Source organism: Bos indicus x Bos taurus, unplaced genomic scaffold (assembly GCF_003369695.1).
Source record: "Bos indicus x Bos taurus breed Angus x Brahman F1 hybrid unplaced genomic scaffold, Bos_hybrid_MaternalHap_v2.0 tig00000136_arrow_arrow_obj, whole genome shotgun sequence".
NCBI classification, from domain to species: Eukaryota; Metazoa; Chordata; class Mammalia; order Artiodactyla; family Bovidae; genus Bos; species Bos indicus x Bos taurus.
Genome location: NW_020867132.1, coordinates 1,765 through 18,844, shown reverse-complemented (window position 1 = coordinate 18,844; position 17,080 = coordinate 1,765). Strand labels below are relative to the sequence as shown.

General features: G+C 50.6%; 1 protein-coding gene across 1 annotated transcript; it reads left to right on the top strand.

Moving 5' to 3' along the window:
- The first annotated feature begins 7,638 nt into the window (after positions 1-7,638).
- On the top strand, positions 7,639-16,139 carry LOC113888589. Its single transcript, XM_027535635.1, has 5 exons — positions 7,639-7,750; positions 7,833-8,264; positions 9,634-9,764; positions 10,087-10,204; positions 16,018-16,139. The coding sequence occupies exons 1-5, from the start codon at positions 7,705-7,707 to the stop codon at positions 16,137-16,139; spliced, it is 849 nt and encodes a 282-aa protein (XP_027391436.1). The 5' UTR covers positions 7,639-7,704.
- Positions 16,140-17,080: the final 941 nt, after the last annotated feature.

Below are 17,080 nucleotides of genomic sequence, written 5' to 3'. Positions count from 1 at the left end.
GTCTCCACTTCTTAACGCGCTGTCTAGGATGGTCATAGCTTTTCTTCCAAGGACCATGCTGTCAGGGAAGCTTGAACTGATCTATCGGGGAAGCCCAACAATGAGAAAAATCACAAGCCAATGAGACGAGGAGCCCAGATGTGGGTGGTCCCGGATTTGGTGAAGTCAGCAGTTCAAGTACCTGGAGAGAATGAACAACCTTCCACATGGCACACCCACATGTAAGCCCCTCCCCCAGGGGAACCCCTCATTACGGACGTGATGACTGCATTCCCTGGTCACACGGGGACATGAAAAGGGGCTGGGAGAAGGGGGACGGCTCCTCTGAAATTACCTCAGGAACCCGGAATCACCAAGAGGCGCTTTGTCCTGCCTTCTGACTAGAACTGGGTCACCAGGACGTAACAATCTCCTCACCATGGTGCTTTCTGAATTCCAGCCTCTTGGAAGAGCTTTGTAATCTGAGCCTAAGATAAATGCCCTGCTGAGTCCTTCATCCCTGTCTCTGTATGTTGGTCAAGTCTGTCCAGGCTCCTCTGACTCTTAGTGACATTCGATTTCTCCTTCGACTCACGGGTCAAGGACAACCTCAGCTGGTACCTGCTGGTTCCTGCATCAAGAGGTAGTGTGTGTGGAAACTGTCATCTCCATCATTAAAGCAAGGAAATTCTCAACACCAAAACTTTCCCTGGACCTAACAGAGTCCTAACATTGCAGGGGAGTCCCCCAGCACAAAACCAGAGAGGTGGGCAATCCACAGTCCAGGTGAGATCTGCCCATGGAAGCAAAGCTTCAGGAGGAGCACCTTCAGGGTAATTACTACCAATTCCTGCAGGTCCAGCAATAACCACTGTGAGGATGAGAGATCCTGGGGTCGCAGTCCATGGTTTGTGGGAAATAACTCCAGAAACATCCAGATCTTCAAGGTGAGTGTTCATATTTATCCCTTCAGGACACCTGACGAACGAGGGGAAGGCAAACCCTGAAAAATGTTAACATCTAACCAGAAGGTTAATCAGGCAGACCCTCCATAGAAGAGCTCTTCCCCCAGCTTCTCGTAGGATGTGAACAGAAATTCTTGTCTACTGCAGTCCTACGGAGGGGTCATATCTCATGGCTAAATGAAGGGACTGGACCAGGGCACTGCAGCCCAGGAGGGAGTATTACGTGGACAGGCCAATACTGAAAACGCTGGTGATGCTCAGAGCCCAGACCCAGATCCCCTGAGTAATGGGTGTTCAACCTCAACAATGCATGTAGCCCCTACCCACATGTGACTCCCAGGGACCTGGCAGAGCTATGATATGCAGCCTCTTTGAGGAGGGGAGCTAGTGTGCGGAGACCACAGCCAGGGAACATCCAGACGGCAGGGCACTGTGGCTCTGGTACCCATGGATGGAGACAGGCTCAGACACCTCACTGCTGCCCTCAGACCCATTCTCTCCTGCCTGATCGACATGGCCAGTATCCCTCTCCTGCACTTGGGTATCTGACGTGCTCAGGAATATTTATGAAGGTTCCATCAGAGACTCCAAACAGGGGGTATGCAGGTTTGTCACAGGGTCCTGCTGGAGGACACATGGCTGACTCAGCAGTGGGTCTGTCTCCCCACCGACGCCAGGTCCTGAGGTCCTCAGTCAGGTGGTCAGGAGGGACAGTGAGAAGCAAGATGGAGTCTGAGGATGGATGTACCCCGAGGCCATCCTGCTGAAGAGATGTCCTGCCAGGGGACATGCACACGGCTGACCTAACTTTTCTGCAGGGTGCTGTTGTGTCAACCCTCTCCAGTGTTCCTGCCTGGAGAATCCCATGGACAGAGGAGTCTGGTGGGCTACAGTCCATGGGGTCTCAAAGGGTCAGACACAACTGAGAGGACTGAGCATGCTGACTGCCCCATTCCCTGGGTGAGCACTCCCTGAGGGCAGCCTCACCTGAGTCAGCTGACAAGGGCTCTGCCTCATCCTCCTCCGACGTCTCAAGTGTCTCCTCTCACAGGTGTGGGCACTAGGAGCCCCTCAGGTGTTTGTGCTGTGAGTTGTCTGGGGCGACTGCACTGGTTTCCGACAAGGGGGCTGGTCTGGACCTTCTTGCGGGGCCCCTGCAGGGTCCAGGTGCTGCAAGAACAGGTGAGCCCAGGAGTGAATGGTAGGTGCAGTGGGCATCGAGCCCCGTGCTTCTGCGTGCAGCTATCCTTTGACATGATGTTAGCCCACTGGGGGCTCCAGGAGGCCAAGGAACCCCACGTCCTCGAGAGCCTCTGGACTCACTGAGAGTGTCAACTGCATCAGTACACCTGCAGCCCCAGGGAGGCGACGTCCAGGTGTTCTCACAAAGTCCTTCCTTGGGGTCTCTCTACAGAGTGTGTGCCTTATTGAGGCTATTTCTAGAGATGATTAAAGAACATGCTGTCTCTAGAAGAATACTCTGAAGCTGGAACAGAGCCACTTAATACCAGAACAGAAGCACTGCTAGGACTGCCTTGTGAGCCCAGGCAGGGGGTGCCCAGGACCCCAGTGCAGGGCTGCTGCCCAGGAGCCTGTGGAGAGGGGCCGGGAGTCTCAGAGACGGAGTCTTCTCTTTTCACTGAAAACAATAACTAGCAGGACAAGGACTGGTGACGTTTAATATTGGGGCCTGTTGGGATACACAGCTTGGTGAGGCCATGAGAAGTACATGTCTATATGTCTGTGAGTGAGTGTGTGAGTGTGTGTAAGTGTGCATGTGAGTGTGCGGGTGCATATGTGTGTGCATGTGAGTATGTGTATGTAAATGTGATGGTGTGTATGTGTGCATCTGAGTGTGTGAATGTTTGTGATTGGGTTTGTGTCTGTATGTGTGAGCATGAAAGTGTTTGTGAGTATATATCTCTGTATGTCTGTGTGACAGGTGTGTGTTTGTATAACAGGTGTGTATGTGACTGGTGTGTGTGTGTGATAGGTGTCTTTGACATGTGTATGTGTGCCTGTATGTCTGTGTGACAAAGGTGTGTGTATGTAACAGGTGTGTGTGCTATAGGTGTGTGTGCGTGTGTGACAGGTGTGTGTTTCTGTGTTGTAGATGTGTGTGTTACGGGAGGGTGTGTTTGTAACAGTTGTGTGTGTTACAGGTGGTGTGTGTGTGAGACAGTTGTGTGTGTGTGTGACAGGTGTGTCTGTATGTGTGTGACAGGTTCTGGTGTGTGACAGGTCCTGGTGTGTGACAGGTCTCTTTGTGTGTAACAGGTGTATGTGTGTGTAACAGGTATGTGTGTGACAGGTGTGTGTGTGCCCTCAGTCTGTGGCAGCACATCGTTCTTCCCAGGGACCACGGCCGGCAGTGCATTGTCCCCGGGGCAGTGCTTGTGGTCACCGAGTAAGTGGGAGCCAAGTGGGAGACACTGGTGGATGTGAGACCCACGTCCTAGCCTGTATCACTCTGCTGCTCATTGTGCCAAGTTCCCACACGTGTGGGATTCAAACCAACACACACACATTCCCTTTCAGTCCACAGTTCAGAGTCTGATATCAGTTTCACTGGATTGGAATCCAGATGTGACAGGACCACAGTCCCAAGGCTCTCAGGGTCTGAATGATCTGTGCCCCCAGAATTCAGGCTTGGAAGTCCGGTGCACCCAGAGAATGCTGCTAGAATCGCGGTCTTTGGCAGATGCTTTGTTCATGAGAGGAGAGTCCTCATGATCTGGGTTGGAGTCTTTCTAAGAATCCCCAGAGGACATACTAGTCCCTGTCCACCAGGTAAGGACCCAGCAGGAAGGTGCCAGATGTGAACCAGGAAGGGGGCCTCACCAGAAGGCAGCCTCACTGGTGTCCTGACCTGGGGCTTACAGCCTCTAGGAGTCTTGGAAATAAAGTCTTGCTTACAGACCAGCCCACCTGAGCTCCTGTTGTGCACTCTGAAAGGATAAAGTCAGGGACAAACTGCTTCTTTGCCATGTCCACTCTAGAGCTTCACTGCCCGTATCCCTGGCTCTCAGCCACTTCCTTCATCTGCACAGCCCAGCAAAGCACTTTCCAACAGTGGTCACTTCTCCCAGGGTCAGATGCCCTTGGCCTCCCTCTGATGAACACATTTGTGGTTTCAACTGGAGCCACACGATAATCCAGGAAAAGCAGACCTCTCAATCAGTCACATTTTCCAAAGTCCCTAATGCCATGTGAGATGACATTCAGAGACTCAATGAATGATTCAGACAAACACAGTCCACCTTCAGCCCAGCAAATATTCCTTCCCACAGGCCCATTACACTTAGCAAATCCCAGAAAACCTCCAAAATGTCCACCTAAGAATTGACACTAAACTATAATGTGATTTATAATAAAGATTGTAGAGCAAAGTTGGTCTAAATACCATCAACCCCAAGTCCCAAATCTAGTCCTCTAACTCAGCTATGCATGAGGATCTGTGTTCTAAAATACAACACGAAGACAGGCATATCTCAGCTACAAGAAGTTTCATTCCGTAAAAAGGATAAATGTAAGTCAGAAAGGACCCCTGGTCCCAGTGTGCACGAGTGCTCAGTGCTACAGTTGTGTCTGACTCTTTGCCACCCTGTGGATTATAGCATGCCAAGCGCCTCTGTCCATGGGGTTCTCCAGGCCGAGAATACTGGAGTGGGTTGGTATTTCCTCCTCCAGGGGATCTTCCCGACCCAGGGACTGAACCCAAGTCTCCTGCATTTCTTTTTTTTTTTTTTTCCTGCATTTCTTTCAGTGCAAGCAGATTCTTCACTGCTGAGCCACCAGGGAGGCCCCACTGGCCCCGACAGTGTTTAAATCCATGCATGCAAACCCTGCTAAGTCCAAGGTCTGGGAATAATCTTCTTTGGCTCCTCTTCCACCGTCTGGGCCTGTTGATCTGCCCCCTTATTTTCCATTCCTTTTTGTGGGAGGTGGTGCATATTTGAAGCTGAGCACTTTCACCAGCCTATTTCCCACTTCTGGGATCTTGAACCATTGCCATGACCCTCATGTAAAAGACAATTGAGGATGGTGCATGATCCTTTCTCTTCATTGTTGAATTTGATTTGCTAATAGGCTTTGAGAAGTTTTGCATTAAATTCATCAAAGATATGTTTTATAGAAGTCCCTAGAGAAACTTTCTGTTCCGAGACTGTTGCTCCTTGGAAGATTTTAAAATTACTCTGACGAAATTCAATTTTCACACAAACGATCAGTGTCTTGATGTTGTCTCCTCGATCTTGATTCAGTCCTGCAGGTTTTAGAGTTTAGGAATTTGTCCATTTCTTCTAGATTGTCCAATTTGTTGGCATACAAGTCTTTGTAATAATGTCGTATGATTTTCTGTATCTCTGTAGTATTAGCTTTATGTCTTTTCTATTTTTTATTTTATTCCAGTAAATTCTTTTTCCTCCTTTGGAGACTGGCTACAGATTTATGGTTTTGTTTGTCTTTGCAAAATGACAACAATGACAATGACACAGCCAGCTGTTGATTTCACTGATCTTTTTTGCTGTTGTGTGTGTGTGTGTGTTCATCTCAACATTGTTAATTTCTGCACTGTTTTGTCATTTCCTTCCTCCAACTGCCTCTGGGCCTTTGTAGTGTCTGTGTTCTAATTTCTGTAGGTAATAAGTTGGATTGTTTCCTTCCATTTCTTGAAGAAGGCCTGCATCACTGTCAGCTTTCGTTTCAGAACTGCTGGGCCGGCATAGAGTTTAAAGATAAGTGTGTGTTAGTCCCTCAGTCGTGTCTGGCACTTTGTTGCCCCTTGGACTGTAGCGCACCAGTCTTCTTTGTCTTTTCCAGGCAAGAATCCCTGAGTGGGTTGCCATTTCCTACTCCACAGAATCTCACACCCAGGGAGTCAACTCAGGTCCCAACAATGCAAGTGGATTGTTTACCACAAGAGGCAAAATTCTCATTATCTACAGAACACTGTAGATAGAAAACCCTAAAGACTCCACACAAAGCTACGAGACCACACTCATCCAGAGAGCCCTGAACTCAACACGTCAGAGTGGGTACCAGCATGTGATTGCTCATGGCTTAGGAGTTGTTGGGGATTCTCTGGATCCCACTTCTGATGTCATAAACTAAACCCATAGAAACCAACTGGCAGTAGATTTGGGGATGTGTCTGCAGCCTTCCATTCCTGTGAGATGAGAAGCATATTTGGGTTTTACAGGTGGTCCAGTGGGATCACAAAATCAGAGAAAGTGCAAGAGAGAGGAAAGCCAGTTAGGCGATGCACCACAAGACTCCACTGGCTTTGATGATGGACAAAGCTGTTAAGCCAAGGGATGAGGACACACCTAGAAGCTCAGTGACCTGGATGCCAGAGGCCACAGTTCCAGGGTCATGCTCAGGAGTCTTGACCATGCTGCATGGCATCGGGCACAAGTGACCCCACAAGCTGTGAGGCAGAGTGAGGTGGGGCCTCTCCCCAGAGCACATTCAGGGCTTGGGAAAGTGGATCTGGCACAGAAGACACGCTTGTGCAGAACTGCTGTGGCCAAAGCCAGACAGGGAAGGGCTTTTCATAGACAGTAGGTTCTAACTCAGTCAGTGCACAAGTGAGATTCTTGGGCCGAGGAAGAGCTGACCTGCACCAGACCCGAAGGGGTGACATCTAAGGGCAGGAAGACCAGGGTCACATGGACAGGGCATCCATCAGAGTGGGGACACACACTGGTCTTTTTTGCTCCAGGAGGGATAACACCACTGATGACACGGATGACAGCTCTCCCCACCCCGGGCAAACCCGCTGTAAAGTCCACACATGCTGTGACTGTCGTCAGCCCCAGTCTACATCCTCACACACAGAAATGCAGGTGTGAGGCCACAGCCTCAGGGCCACAGGGAGAAGGGGGAGCGGAGCCCTAAGGAGCTCCCAGGAGCTGTGTGTCCTCAGTCCTCAGTAGACTTGGGGTCCTCAGGGTCCACCCTCAGGGAGGAGATGCTGAGCTTCACGAGTTCCTGCAGACACTCAGTTGTGCACAGGAAAATGCAGCCCACTGGGCAAGTCAGCTGTGCTTGGAAGACGAGCATCTCAACACAAATGTCTACTTTGTCCACAGAATTAATACTGCGTTTAATTACTCTGAACAAACCACCTCTAGAGTGATTCTTGAGACTATTTAAGCTGTTCAGATGAAAAAACAGTCAAGAAAGCCAAGGGAAATATAAATGCTTTAGTCATTCCGATAGACATTAAATTGTTCTCAACTCCATTTGAATTCAGTGTGATTATTACATGTATATTTTTCTCTGATGTTTGCATGTGGAGTAAGTAAACATCAGCTAATTAGAGAAGAAAATAAAAAATAAGAGTTTGTGTCTAACAAATGGCTGGTACCTGAATGTGTGGTGTGCATTTGTTGAGTAAAGGTAAACACGTTTGTGGGATTAAAGTCTCTTCCCCAAATCTGCCATTGTTCCCTGAAAACATTTTTTTCCTGACCAGCCCTCCTTCATCATTTCATTCCTCAACAGTCTTCCTGGTCTGGGGAGGGGGACCCCAGGAGGGGCTGAGTTCTCTGAGGGCACAGTCAGCACCCCCTCACAGGGGGAGCCCCATATACAGGACCTCTATTCACTGCTTTCTGCTTTTTATACAGAGGTTCTTCCAGTATGCAAATACTCACTCAGGTCACAGGGTAGAAACACAGCACCAGCTCCCTTAAATTCAGGCTCCTCCTGAGGCTTGAAGAGACTTGCAGGAGTGGTGACTCTCATCTGCTCCAAGATGAACCCACTGTGGACCCTCCTCTTTGTGCTGTCAGCCCCCAGAGGTGAGTGTCTCTGGGTCAGACATGGGCACGTGGGGAAGCTGCCTCTGAGCCCACGGGTCACCGTGCTTCTCTCTCTCCACAGGGGTCCTGTCCCAGGTGCAGCTGCGGGAGTCGGGCCCCAGCCTGGTGAAGCCCTCACAGACCCTCTCCCTCACCTGCACGGTCTCTGGATTCTCATTGAGCAGCAATGGTGTAGTCTGGGTCCGCCAGGCTCCGGGGAAGGCACTGGAGTGGGTTGGTGGTATAAGTAGTGGTGGAAGCACATACTATAACCCAGCCCTGAAATCCCGGCTCAGCATCACCAAGGACAACTCCAAGAGCCAAGTCTCTCTGTCAGTGAGCAGCGTGACACCTGAGGACACGGCCACATACTACTGTGCGAAGGACACAGTGAGGGGAAATCAGTGTGAGCCCAGACAAAAACCTCCCTACATGGGGGCCCGTGACCACCAGGGGGCGCGCAGTACTCACTCAGAGCTGAGCCCTGGAGCAGGTGCAGAAGAGGCGTTGGGCGGTGGGGGGCCTGGGGGGGATTCTCCTCAGAGGTTCTCTTTCCTCCTCCTGCCCAGGAGCTGCACCTCAAACCCTCTTCTGTGTCCTGGTAATTCCTTGTGCTTTATGTCGCTCTCAGAAAACTGTGTTTATATATATTTTAATTTTTCCTTGAAGCAAGGATAGCTTTATGCAAACACACACACACACACACACACACACACACACATATAATATTAAACAGCTAAAATTTTTCACCTTCATTTCTCTTCTTTCAAAGGAACTCAGTAAAAACATTTGCCTCTCATGTTATTTTCAACTATTAACTATCCTGAAAGGAAACCTAAGATATTTAAACATTTTTAATCTTTGTTTTGTTTTTGTCCATGAAGAAGGAAGAGACTCAACCTCCTTCTATCTGTCAAACTGCACAGTAGAATCTGGAGCAAGCAGTGTCTAAGGCTCCAGTGTCAGGGGTCCCCAGTGCTGCATATGCAATGATTCTCATCATTCACAGGTTCTGTACTGCAAATTCACCTACATGCTAGCTTTTATTAGCATCTTAACATAAACACTGTTACGTTGTGTCCTTATATAGACACTGAGAATTTGGCCAGTTCACTGAGTCACTCAACACACACACATTCCAGGTGAGGGCAATCAGGGTGATACCATCTCGCCTCAACGTCTCTGAAGTCCACACCCCATTCTGAGCTTAGGTATGGATCATTCATAAGGGGAAATACAGAGGTCCTCAGGTGGATTTGTCCGTGGGGTCAACATGGAGCACACCACCGTCTGTCCTCTCTCCCATCACAGTGACCGTCACTGGCATAGGGAAAGGAAGCAGGATCTGTGCTGGCTCAGCCCTGAGGAAAGACCCAAGGACTGAGAGGACGAGGGACTGAGCTGAGATGGGCAAGGGGCAGGAGGTAGGGGCCGTCAAGATGGAGACTCTGGGCTCAGAAAGGGGGACTTGCCCTGGGATCTGGTTCCAAGCCATATGATAGACACACTGCTTTCCCACACTTCCTCACCAACCATGTAAATCAGAAGGCACCCGTGGGGATCCTGGGATGACCAGGGTGAGTGTGACCACAGCCTCTCTGTATTCACAGGAATAGAGCTCCTCAATGTAAATTCCTCTTCAAGCTCCAGGGTAAAATCCACCCTGGGCTGTGAGAGCTCACCTCTCTCTGCTCACACAGGATGGAGGTCTCAGTGAATGCAGAGCTGTTGGGTAGAAAATGGGGCTTTGGGTCTTCTCCTCTGCCTGGTGACAGCTCCCCAAGATGAGGGTCTCAGGTGCAGACACGGGTCTGTGGGGATGATTGTGACTGCAGGTGACTGACAGGGACTGATTCTCCTTGTCCCTAGCTGGTCTGTCCCAGTGCAGCTGCAGGAGCAGGGTCCAGAACTGCGGAAGCTCTCACCTGTGCCATCTCTGGTTGCTCCATCACGAGTGGTTACTGGTAACCAGTACTCCCTGCAGCTAAGCTCTGTGACGACCAAGGACACGGCAGTATGCTGCTGTGCAAGAGACACAGTGAGGGGAAGGCAGTGTGAGCCCAGAACCAGCCACCCTCCGGGGCTCCATGACCTCCAGCGGGTGCTGGGGACACACAGTTGTGTGTTTCAGGAGCAGGTGCAGATGGTGATTGACAGCTGGTCTCCTGTCAGGAGGCTTCCTCTCCTTGTAGCAGTTTTTCTGGGGAACTTCTCTGCATTCATGACTCTTAGGTACCTCCTCAGCCTCTGAGGCAGAATGGTGGTTGGGATAGGGGACCGTATCCTCACTGCAAGAAAGCCACGGTCTCTTAGGGTTGCTTCCTCTTGTCTCTTAGGCCCGTTCTCTGGACATTTGGTGTAAGCTCGCTAAGTCCACAGGAGAGGCTCTGTGTGACTCAGCAGTGGGGCTCAGCACAGCAGGGCCAGTGAACGAGCTAGCCAGCGGTCAGCAGTGTAAGTGCAGCTGGACTCAGACAACAGAGGTGTATAAACCCAGGGCCAGGGAAGAACCCCCCTTGGTGGTGCTAACGGAACTGACACCTCACTCACAGCATCAGCCATAGTTCTCGCCATGGAGACTCAGCGGGACCTCCACGCCAGCCTGAGATAGAAGCTGAGTCTGCTGACACCACACACAGATGCAGGAAGATGAAAAGTTTGTGTTGTCTGTGTTCCTGCATCTATGTCTCTGATGTCCTCAGACTTACCTTCTACATCAACCTGGGGTGGGGTCCCAATGAATTTCCATGGAGAGAACTATGAATAATGGTCTGAGTGTGGTTTCAGCTCTTTGAGCACCACCGAGGGGCGTTCCTCCCTTCACTAATTGACAGGCTCTAGTAGGTGCAGTAGCTTCTGTCCTTTGGGTGGTTTTACGGCAGATAGAGGACACGAACTAAAGAGAAGCTTTTACTTTAAAAACAATTCCTACTTCATATCCTCAGCTTTCTTGTCAAGCTATGAGCCACCAGAAGTTTATACGAGGACAAGTCTTTCAACGAGAGAGCACCATACATCTAAGGAATATACAGAATATTCCCTGATGAATAAAGAAGCCATTGTGAACACCGTCTTCGTGTTTAGCCATCCCTCCTGACTGTCTCATGGAACAAACACTACCTTTAGTTCATGAAACTTAGTGATTTTAAATCACTTTGTTCTAATGCATGCATGCTAGTCACTCCAGTCATGTCAGCCTCTTTACCACACTAGGGACTGTAGCCCATTAGGCTCCCCTGTCCATGAAATTTTCCAGGCAAGAATTCTGGAGCGGGTTGCCATGCCCTCCTCCAGGGCATCTTCCTGACCAGGGATGGATCCTGTGTCTCTTACATCTGCTTATTGGTAGGCGGGTTCCTTATCACTAGCGCCATCTTGCGATCATTATGTGAGTCTCCTTCAGCAGAAATCACACAAAGTGAACAGAGTAAATAATGAGAAAGTGAAAGTTGCTCAGTTGTATCCAACTCTGCGACCCCACGGATTACACAGTCCATGGAATTCTCCAAGGAAGAATACCGGAGTGAGTAGCATTTCCCTTCTCCAGGGCATCTTCCCAACTCAGGGATCAAACCCAGATCTCCCAAACTGCAGGCAGGTTCTTCACCAGCTGAGCCACAAGGGAAGCCCAAGTATACTGGAGTGGGTAGCCTATCCCTTCTCCAGCAGATCTTCCAGTCCCAGGAAGCGAATCCTATATTGCAGGATGATTCTTTACCATTGAGCTGTGAGTTCAGTCACTCAGTAATGGCTGACTCTTCCCAACCCCGTGGACTGCAGCATGCCAGACTTCCCTGTCCATCTCCAACTCCCAGAACTTGCTCAAGCTTATGTCCATCCAGTCGATGATGCCATCCAACCATCGCATCCTCTGGCATCCCCTTTTCCTCCTGTCTTCAATCTTTCCCAGCATCAGGGTCTTTTCCAATGAGTCTGTTCTTCAAATCAGGTGGCCAAAGTATTGGAGCTTCAGCTTCAGCATCAGTCCTTCCAGTGAATATTCAGGACTGATTTTCCTTTAGGATAGACTGGTTTGATCCTCTTGCAGTCAAGGGACTCTCAACAGTGTTCTCCAACACAGCAGGTCAAAAGCATCAGTACTTTCAGCGCTCAGCTTTCTGTATGGTTCATCTCTCATATCCAGACATGAGTACTGGAAATCCATAGCTTTACCAGACGGAATTTGTCCAGCAAAGTCTCCACTTCTTAATGCGCTGTCTAGGATGGTCATAGCTTTTCTTCCAAGGACCATGCTGTCAGGGAAGCTTGAACTGATCTATCGGGGAAGCCCAACAATGAGAAAAATCACAAGCCCAATGAGACGAGGAGCCCAGATGTGGGTGGTCCCGGATTTGGTGAAGTCAGCAGTTCAAGTACCTGGAGAGAATGAACAACCTTCCACATGGCACACCCACATGTAAGCCCCTCCCCCAGGGGAACCCCTCATTACGGACGTGATGACTGCATTCCCTGGTCACACGGGGACATGAAAAGGGGCTGGGAGAAGGGGGACGGCTCCTCTGAAATTACCTCAGGAACCCGGAATCACCGAAGAGGCGCTTTGTCCTGCCTTCTGACTAGAACTGGGTCACCAGGACGTAACAATCTCCTCACCATGGTGCTTTCTGAATTCCAGCCTCTTGGAAGAGCTTTGGAATCTGATCCTAAGATAAATGCCCTGCTGAGTCCTTCATCCCTGTCTCTGTATGTTGGTCAAGTCTGTCCAGGCTCCTCTGACTCTTAGTGACATTCGATTTCTCCTTCGCACCCAGGTCAAGGACAACCTCAGCTGTACCTGCTGGTTCCTGCATCAAGAGGTAGTGTGTGTGGAAACCATGATTCTCCATATTAAAGCAAGGAAATTCTCAACACCAAAACTTCCCTGGACCTAACAGAGTCCTCAGATTGTAAGGGAATCCCCCAGCACAAAACCAGAGAGGTGGGCAATCCACAGTCCTGGTGAGACGTGCCCATGGAAGTGAAAGCTTCAGGAGGAGCACCTCAGGGTAATTACTACCAATTCCTGCAGGACCAGCAATAACCACTGTGAGGATGAGAGATCCTGGGGTCGCAGTCCATGGTTTGTGGAATATAACTCCAGAAACATCCAGATCTTCAAGGTGAGTGTTCATATTTATCCCTTCAGGACACCTGACGGACGAGGGGAAGGCAACGCTGAAAAATGCTAACACCTACCCAGAAGGTTCATCATGCAGACCCTCATGGAAGAGCTCTTCCCCCAGCTTCTCCAAGGAGGTGAACAGAAATTCTTGTCTACTGCGGACCTACAGAGGTTTCATATCTCATGGCTAAGAGAAGGGACTGGACCAGGGCACTGCAGCCCAGGAGGGAGTATTATGCAGACGGGCCAATACTGAAAACCCTGGCGATGCTCCAGAGTCCAGACCCAGATCCCCTGAGTAATGGGTGTTCAACCTCAACAATGCATGTAGCCCCTACCCACATGGGACCTCCAGGGAAGTGGCTGAGGTACGATATGCAGCCTCTTTGAGGTGGGGAGCTAGTGTGCAGAGACCACAGCCAGACGCCATCTAGGAGGCAGGGCACTGAGGCTCTGGTACCCATGGCTGGATACCAGGCTTGGAGCCCTCACTACTGGCCTCAGACCCGCTCTCTCCTGCCTGATCGACATGGCCAGTATCCCTCTCCTGCTCTTGGATATCTGACGTGCTCAGGAATATTCATGAAGGTTCCATCAGAGACTCAGAACAGGGGAAGCAGGTTTGTCACAGGGTCCTGCTGGAGAACACAGGCTGACACAGCAGTGGGTCTGTCTCCCCAATGACCTCAGGTCCTGAAGTCCTCAGGCAGGTGGTCAGGAGGGACGGTGAGAAGCAGGATGGAGTCTGAGGATGGATGCAACCCGAGGCCGTCCTGCTGAAGAGATGTTCCTGCCAGGGGACATGCACACGGCTGACCTAGCTTCTCTGCAGGGTGCTGTTGTGGCAACCCACTCCAGTGTTCCTGCCTGGAGAATCCCATGGACAGAGGAGTCTGGTGGGCTACAGTCCATGGGGTCTCAAAGGGTCAGACACGACTGAGGTGACTGAGCATGCTGACCACCCCATTCCCTGGGTGAGCACTCCCTGGGGGCAGCCTCCCTGAGTCAGCTGACAAGGGCTCTGCCTCGTCTTCCCCCGACGTCTCAAGTGTCTCCTCTCACAGGTGTGGGCACTAGGAGCCCCTCAGGTGTTTGTGCTGTGAGTTGTCTGGGGCGACTGCACTGGTTTCCGACAAGGGGGTCATCTGGACCTTCCTGTGGGGCCCCTGCAGGGTCCAGGTGCTGCAAGAACAGGTGAGCCCAGGAGTGAACAGTAGGTGGAGTGGGCATCGAGCCCCGTGCTTCTGCTTGCAGCTATCCTGTGACATGATGTTAGCCCATGGGGGCTCCAGGAGGCCAAGGGACCCCACATCCTCGAGAGCCTCTGGACTCACTGTGAGTTTCAACTGCATCAGTGCACCTGCAGCCCCAGGGAGGCGACGTCCAGGTGTTCTCACAAACTCCTTCCTTGGGGTCTCTCTACAGAGTGCATGTGTTTTTGAGGCTGTTTTTGCTGCTGCTGCTGCTGCTGCTGCTGCTGCTAAGTCGCTTCATCGTGTCCAAATCTGTGTGACCCCAGAGATGGCAGCCCACCAGGCTCCCCGTCCCTGGGATTCTCCAGGCAAGAACACTGGAGTGAGTTGCCATTCCTTCTCCAAAGGCTTTTTCTAGAGAAGATTAAAGAACAGCTGTCTCTAGAAGAATACTCTGAAGATGGAACACAGCCACTTAATACCAGACCAGAAACACTGCTAGGACTGCCCTGTGAGCCCAGGCAGGGGTGCCCAGGACACCAGGGCAGGGCTGCTGCCCAGGAGCATGTGAGGAGCGGCCGGGGAGTCTCAGAGATGGAGTCTTCTCTTTTCAGTAAAAACAATAACTAGCGGACAAGGATTGGACAGGACGTTTAATATTCAGGACTGTTGGGATTGCACAGCTCAGTGAGGCCACGAGAAGTACATGTCTATATGTCTGAGTGTGTATGTGAGTGTGTGAGTGTGTGTAAGTTGCATGTGTTGTGTGTGTGTATATATATGAGTGAGTGAGTGTATGTGTGTGCATGTGAGTGTGTATATGTAAGTGTGAGGGTGTTTATGTGTGCATCTGATCAGTGTGAATGTGTGTGATTGGTTTTGTGTCTGTATGTGTGAGCGTGAAAGTGTTTGTGAGTATATATCTCTGTATGTCTGTGTGACAGGTGTGTGTTTGTATAACAGGTGTGTATGTGACTGGTGTGTGTGTGATAGGTGTGTTTGACATGTGTATGTGTGCCTGTATGTCTGTGTGACCAAGGTGTGTGTATGTAACATGTATGTGTGCAACAGGTGTGTGTGTGTGTATAACAGATGTGTGTTGTGTGACAGAGTGTGTATTGGTGGAGAGGTGTGTCTGTATGTGTTGTGACATGTCTGGGTGGTGTGTGGACAGGTCTCTTTGTGTGCAACAGGTGTATGTGTTGTGTACAGGTGTGTCTGTGTGTGTGAATGGTATGTTTGTGTATGACAGTTGTGTGTGTGTGACAGTTTTATGTGGACTGTGTGTGTCTGTATGTCTGTGTGACAGGTGTAGTGCTTGTGTGTGACAGTTTTATTGTGTGTGGGACAGCTATGTGTGTGATGTGAGACAGGTGTGTGTGTTGTGTGTCTGTCTGTCTGACGGGCGTCTGTGTGAGAGGTGTGTGTGTGTCTGTGAATACCCAGTGGTGGCTGACTTTGGGGAAACACACTGATTCGAGGTGAAGATGTCTCTGTGGCACTAAAGGCTGGTTCACAATGGGGACTGTGTCCTCTGGGGAGGGTCCCTCAGTGGAAGAGCTCTGTGTACACAGGAGCCAGGGACCTGGCAGGACACACGCCAGAAACAGCATGAGGACACGGGCACACACCACTGAGCGTGGCCATGGATCATATGTCTGCTCCTTCCTAATATCACCCATGTTTGAGTGTAAAGTTTCAGCCTCTAGAACATGCAGGTGACCTGAGGTGTCCTAGGTTAAATATGGATATTCTGAGCCCTGAGAACATCACCCAGAGCAACACCAGCTCTGCACAGCAGTCCTGGGAGCACAGGCCTCACCAGGGGCTGGAGCTGGAGAGTCCTCCTCCTGGTGGCCTTGGCTCCAGGTCAGGGTCACCCCAGTGCTGCGGTGAAGGAAGGGACAGGGTCCAGTCAAGGGGCTTCATGCACTTCTGTCCCCTGTCCACAGGGGTGCACGCCCAGGTGCAGCTGGGTGCTGTTGGGGCTGAGCTGAGGAAGCCTGGGGCCTCAGTGAAGGTGTCCTGCAAGGCTTCTGGATACACCTTCACCGACTACATGCACTGCGTGTGACAGGCCCCTCAGCAAGGGGACAAGGGCATGAACGGATGGATGGACACCCTCAACATGGTGGAACTAGGTACACCTAGAAGTTCCAGGCAGAGTCATCTTGGTTGCAGACACGTCCACCAACACAGCCTAATGGAGCAGAGCAGTCTGAGGTCTGAGGACACGGCTGTTTATTACTGTGTGAGGTACACTGTGAAAACCCACATCCTGAGGGGCAGGGTGGTGCTGGTGCTGGGAGAGGAGAGGAGAAAAATGATGGTTTTCCTGACTTCTCATCACCAAGACTCTGGAATCTGAGAGATCAGATCATGCTCTCCTGGGACACTGGGTGCTTGAGCAAGATCTCAAAGAAAGATGCAAGATAAAGATTTCTCTCCAATGGGTTATGGATTTTTATTCCTTTTTTAGCAGGGATATTGAGAGCCTCATTCTTCTTGGGAATGTTAGGTGAGGCATTATCTGGGAATACTTGGTTAATGTCAAGTATGGGGTTCTTATTCTGTAGAGTGTCCTGGCAAGTCCTCTGGCTCATTCTTTAGTTTGAAAAGTGCCATCGTCCTTGGGGGATCCCAAGGGTGAATTTCTATTTCCCAGTCTCTGCCAAGCAGCCCACACATGGCATCTGGTCAGACAGCCACAAGCAGGGTTATAGAGTCATGGTCGAGGAGTGCACAGTCCCTCAGTCTGTGGCAGCACATGGTTCTTCCCAGGGACCACGGCCTGCAGTGCCCTGTTCCCAGGGGCAGTGCTTGTGGTCACCAAGTAAGTGGGAGCCATGTGGGAGACACTGGTGGATGTGAACCCACGTTCTAGCCTTATATCACTCTGCTGATCATTGTGCCAACTCCCACACGTGTGGGCTCAAATCAACACACACACATTCCCTTTCAGTCCATAGTTCAGAGTCTGATATCAGTTTCACTGGATTGGAATCCAGATGCGAC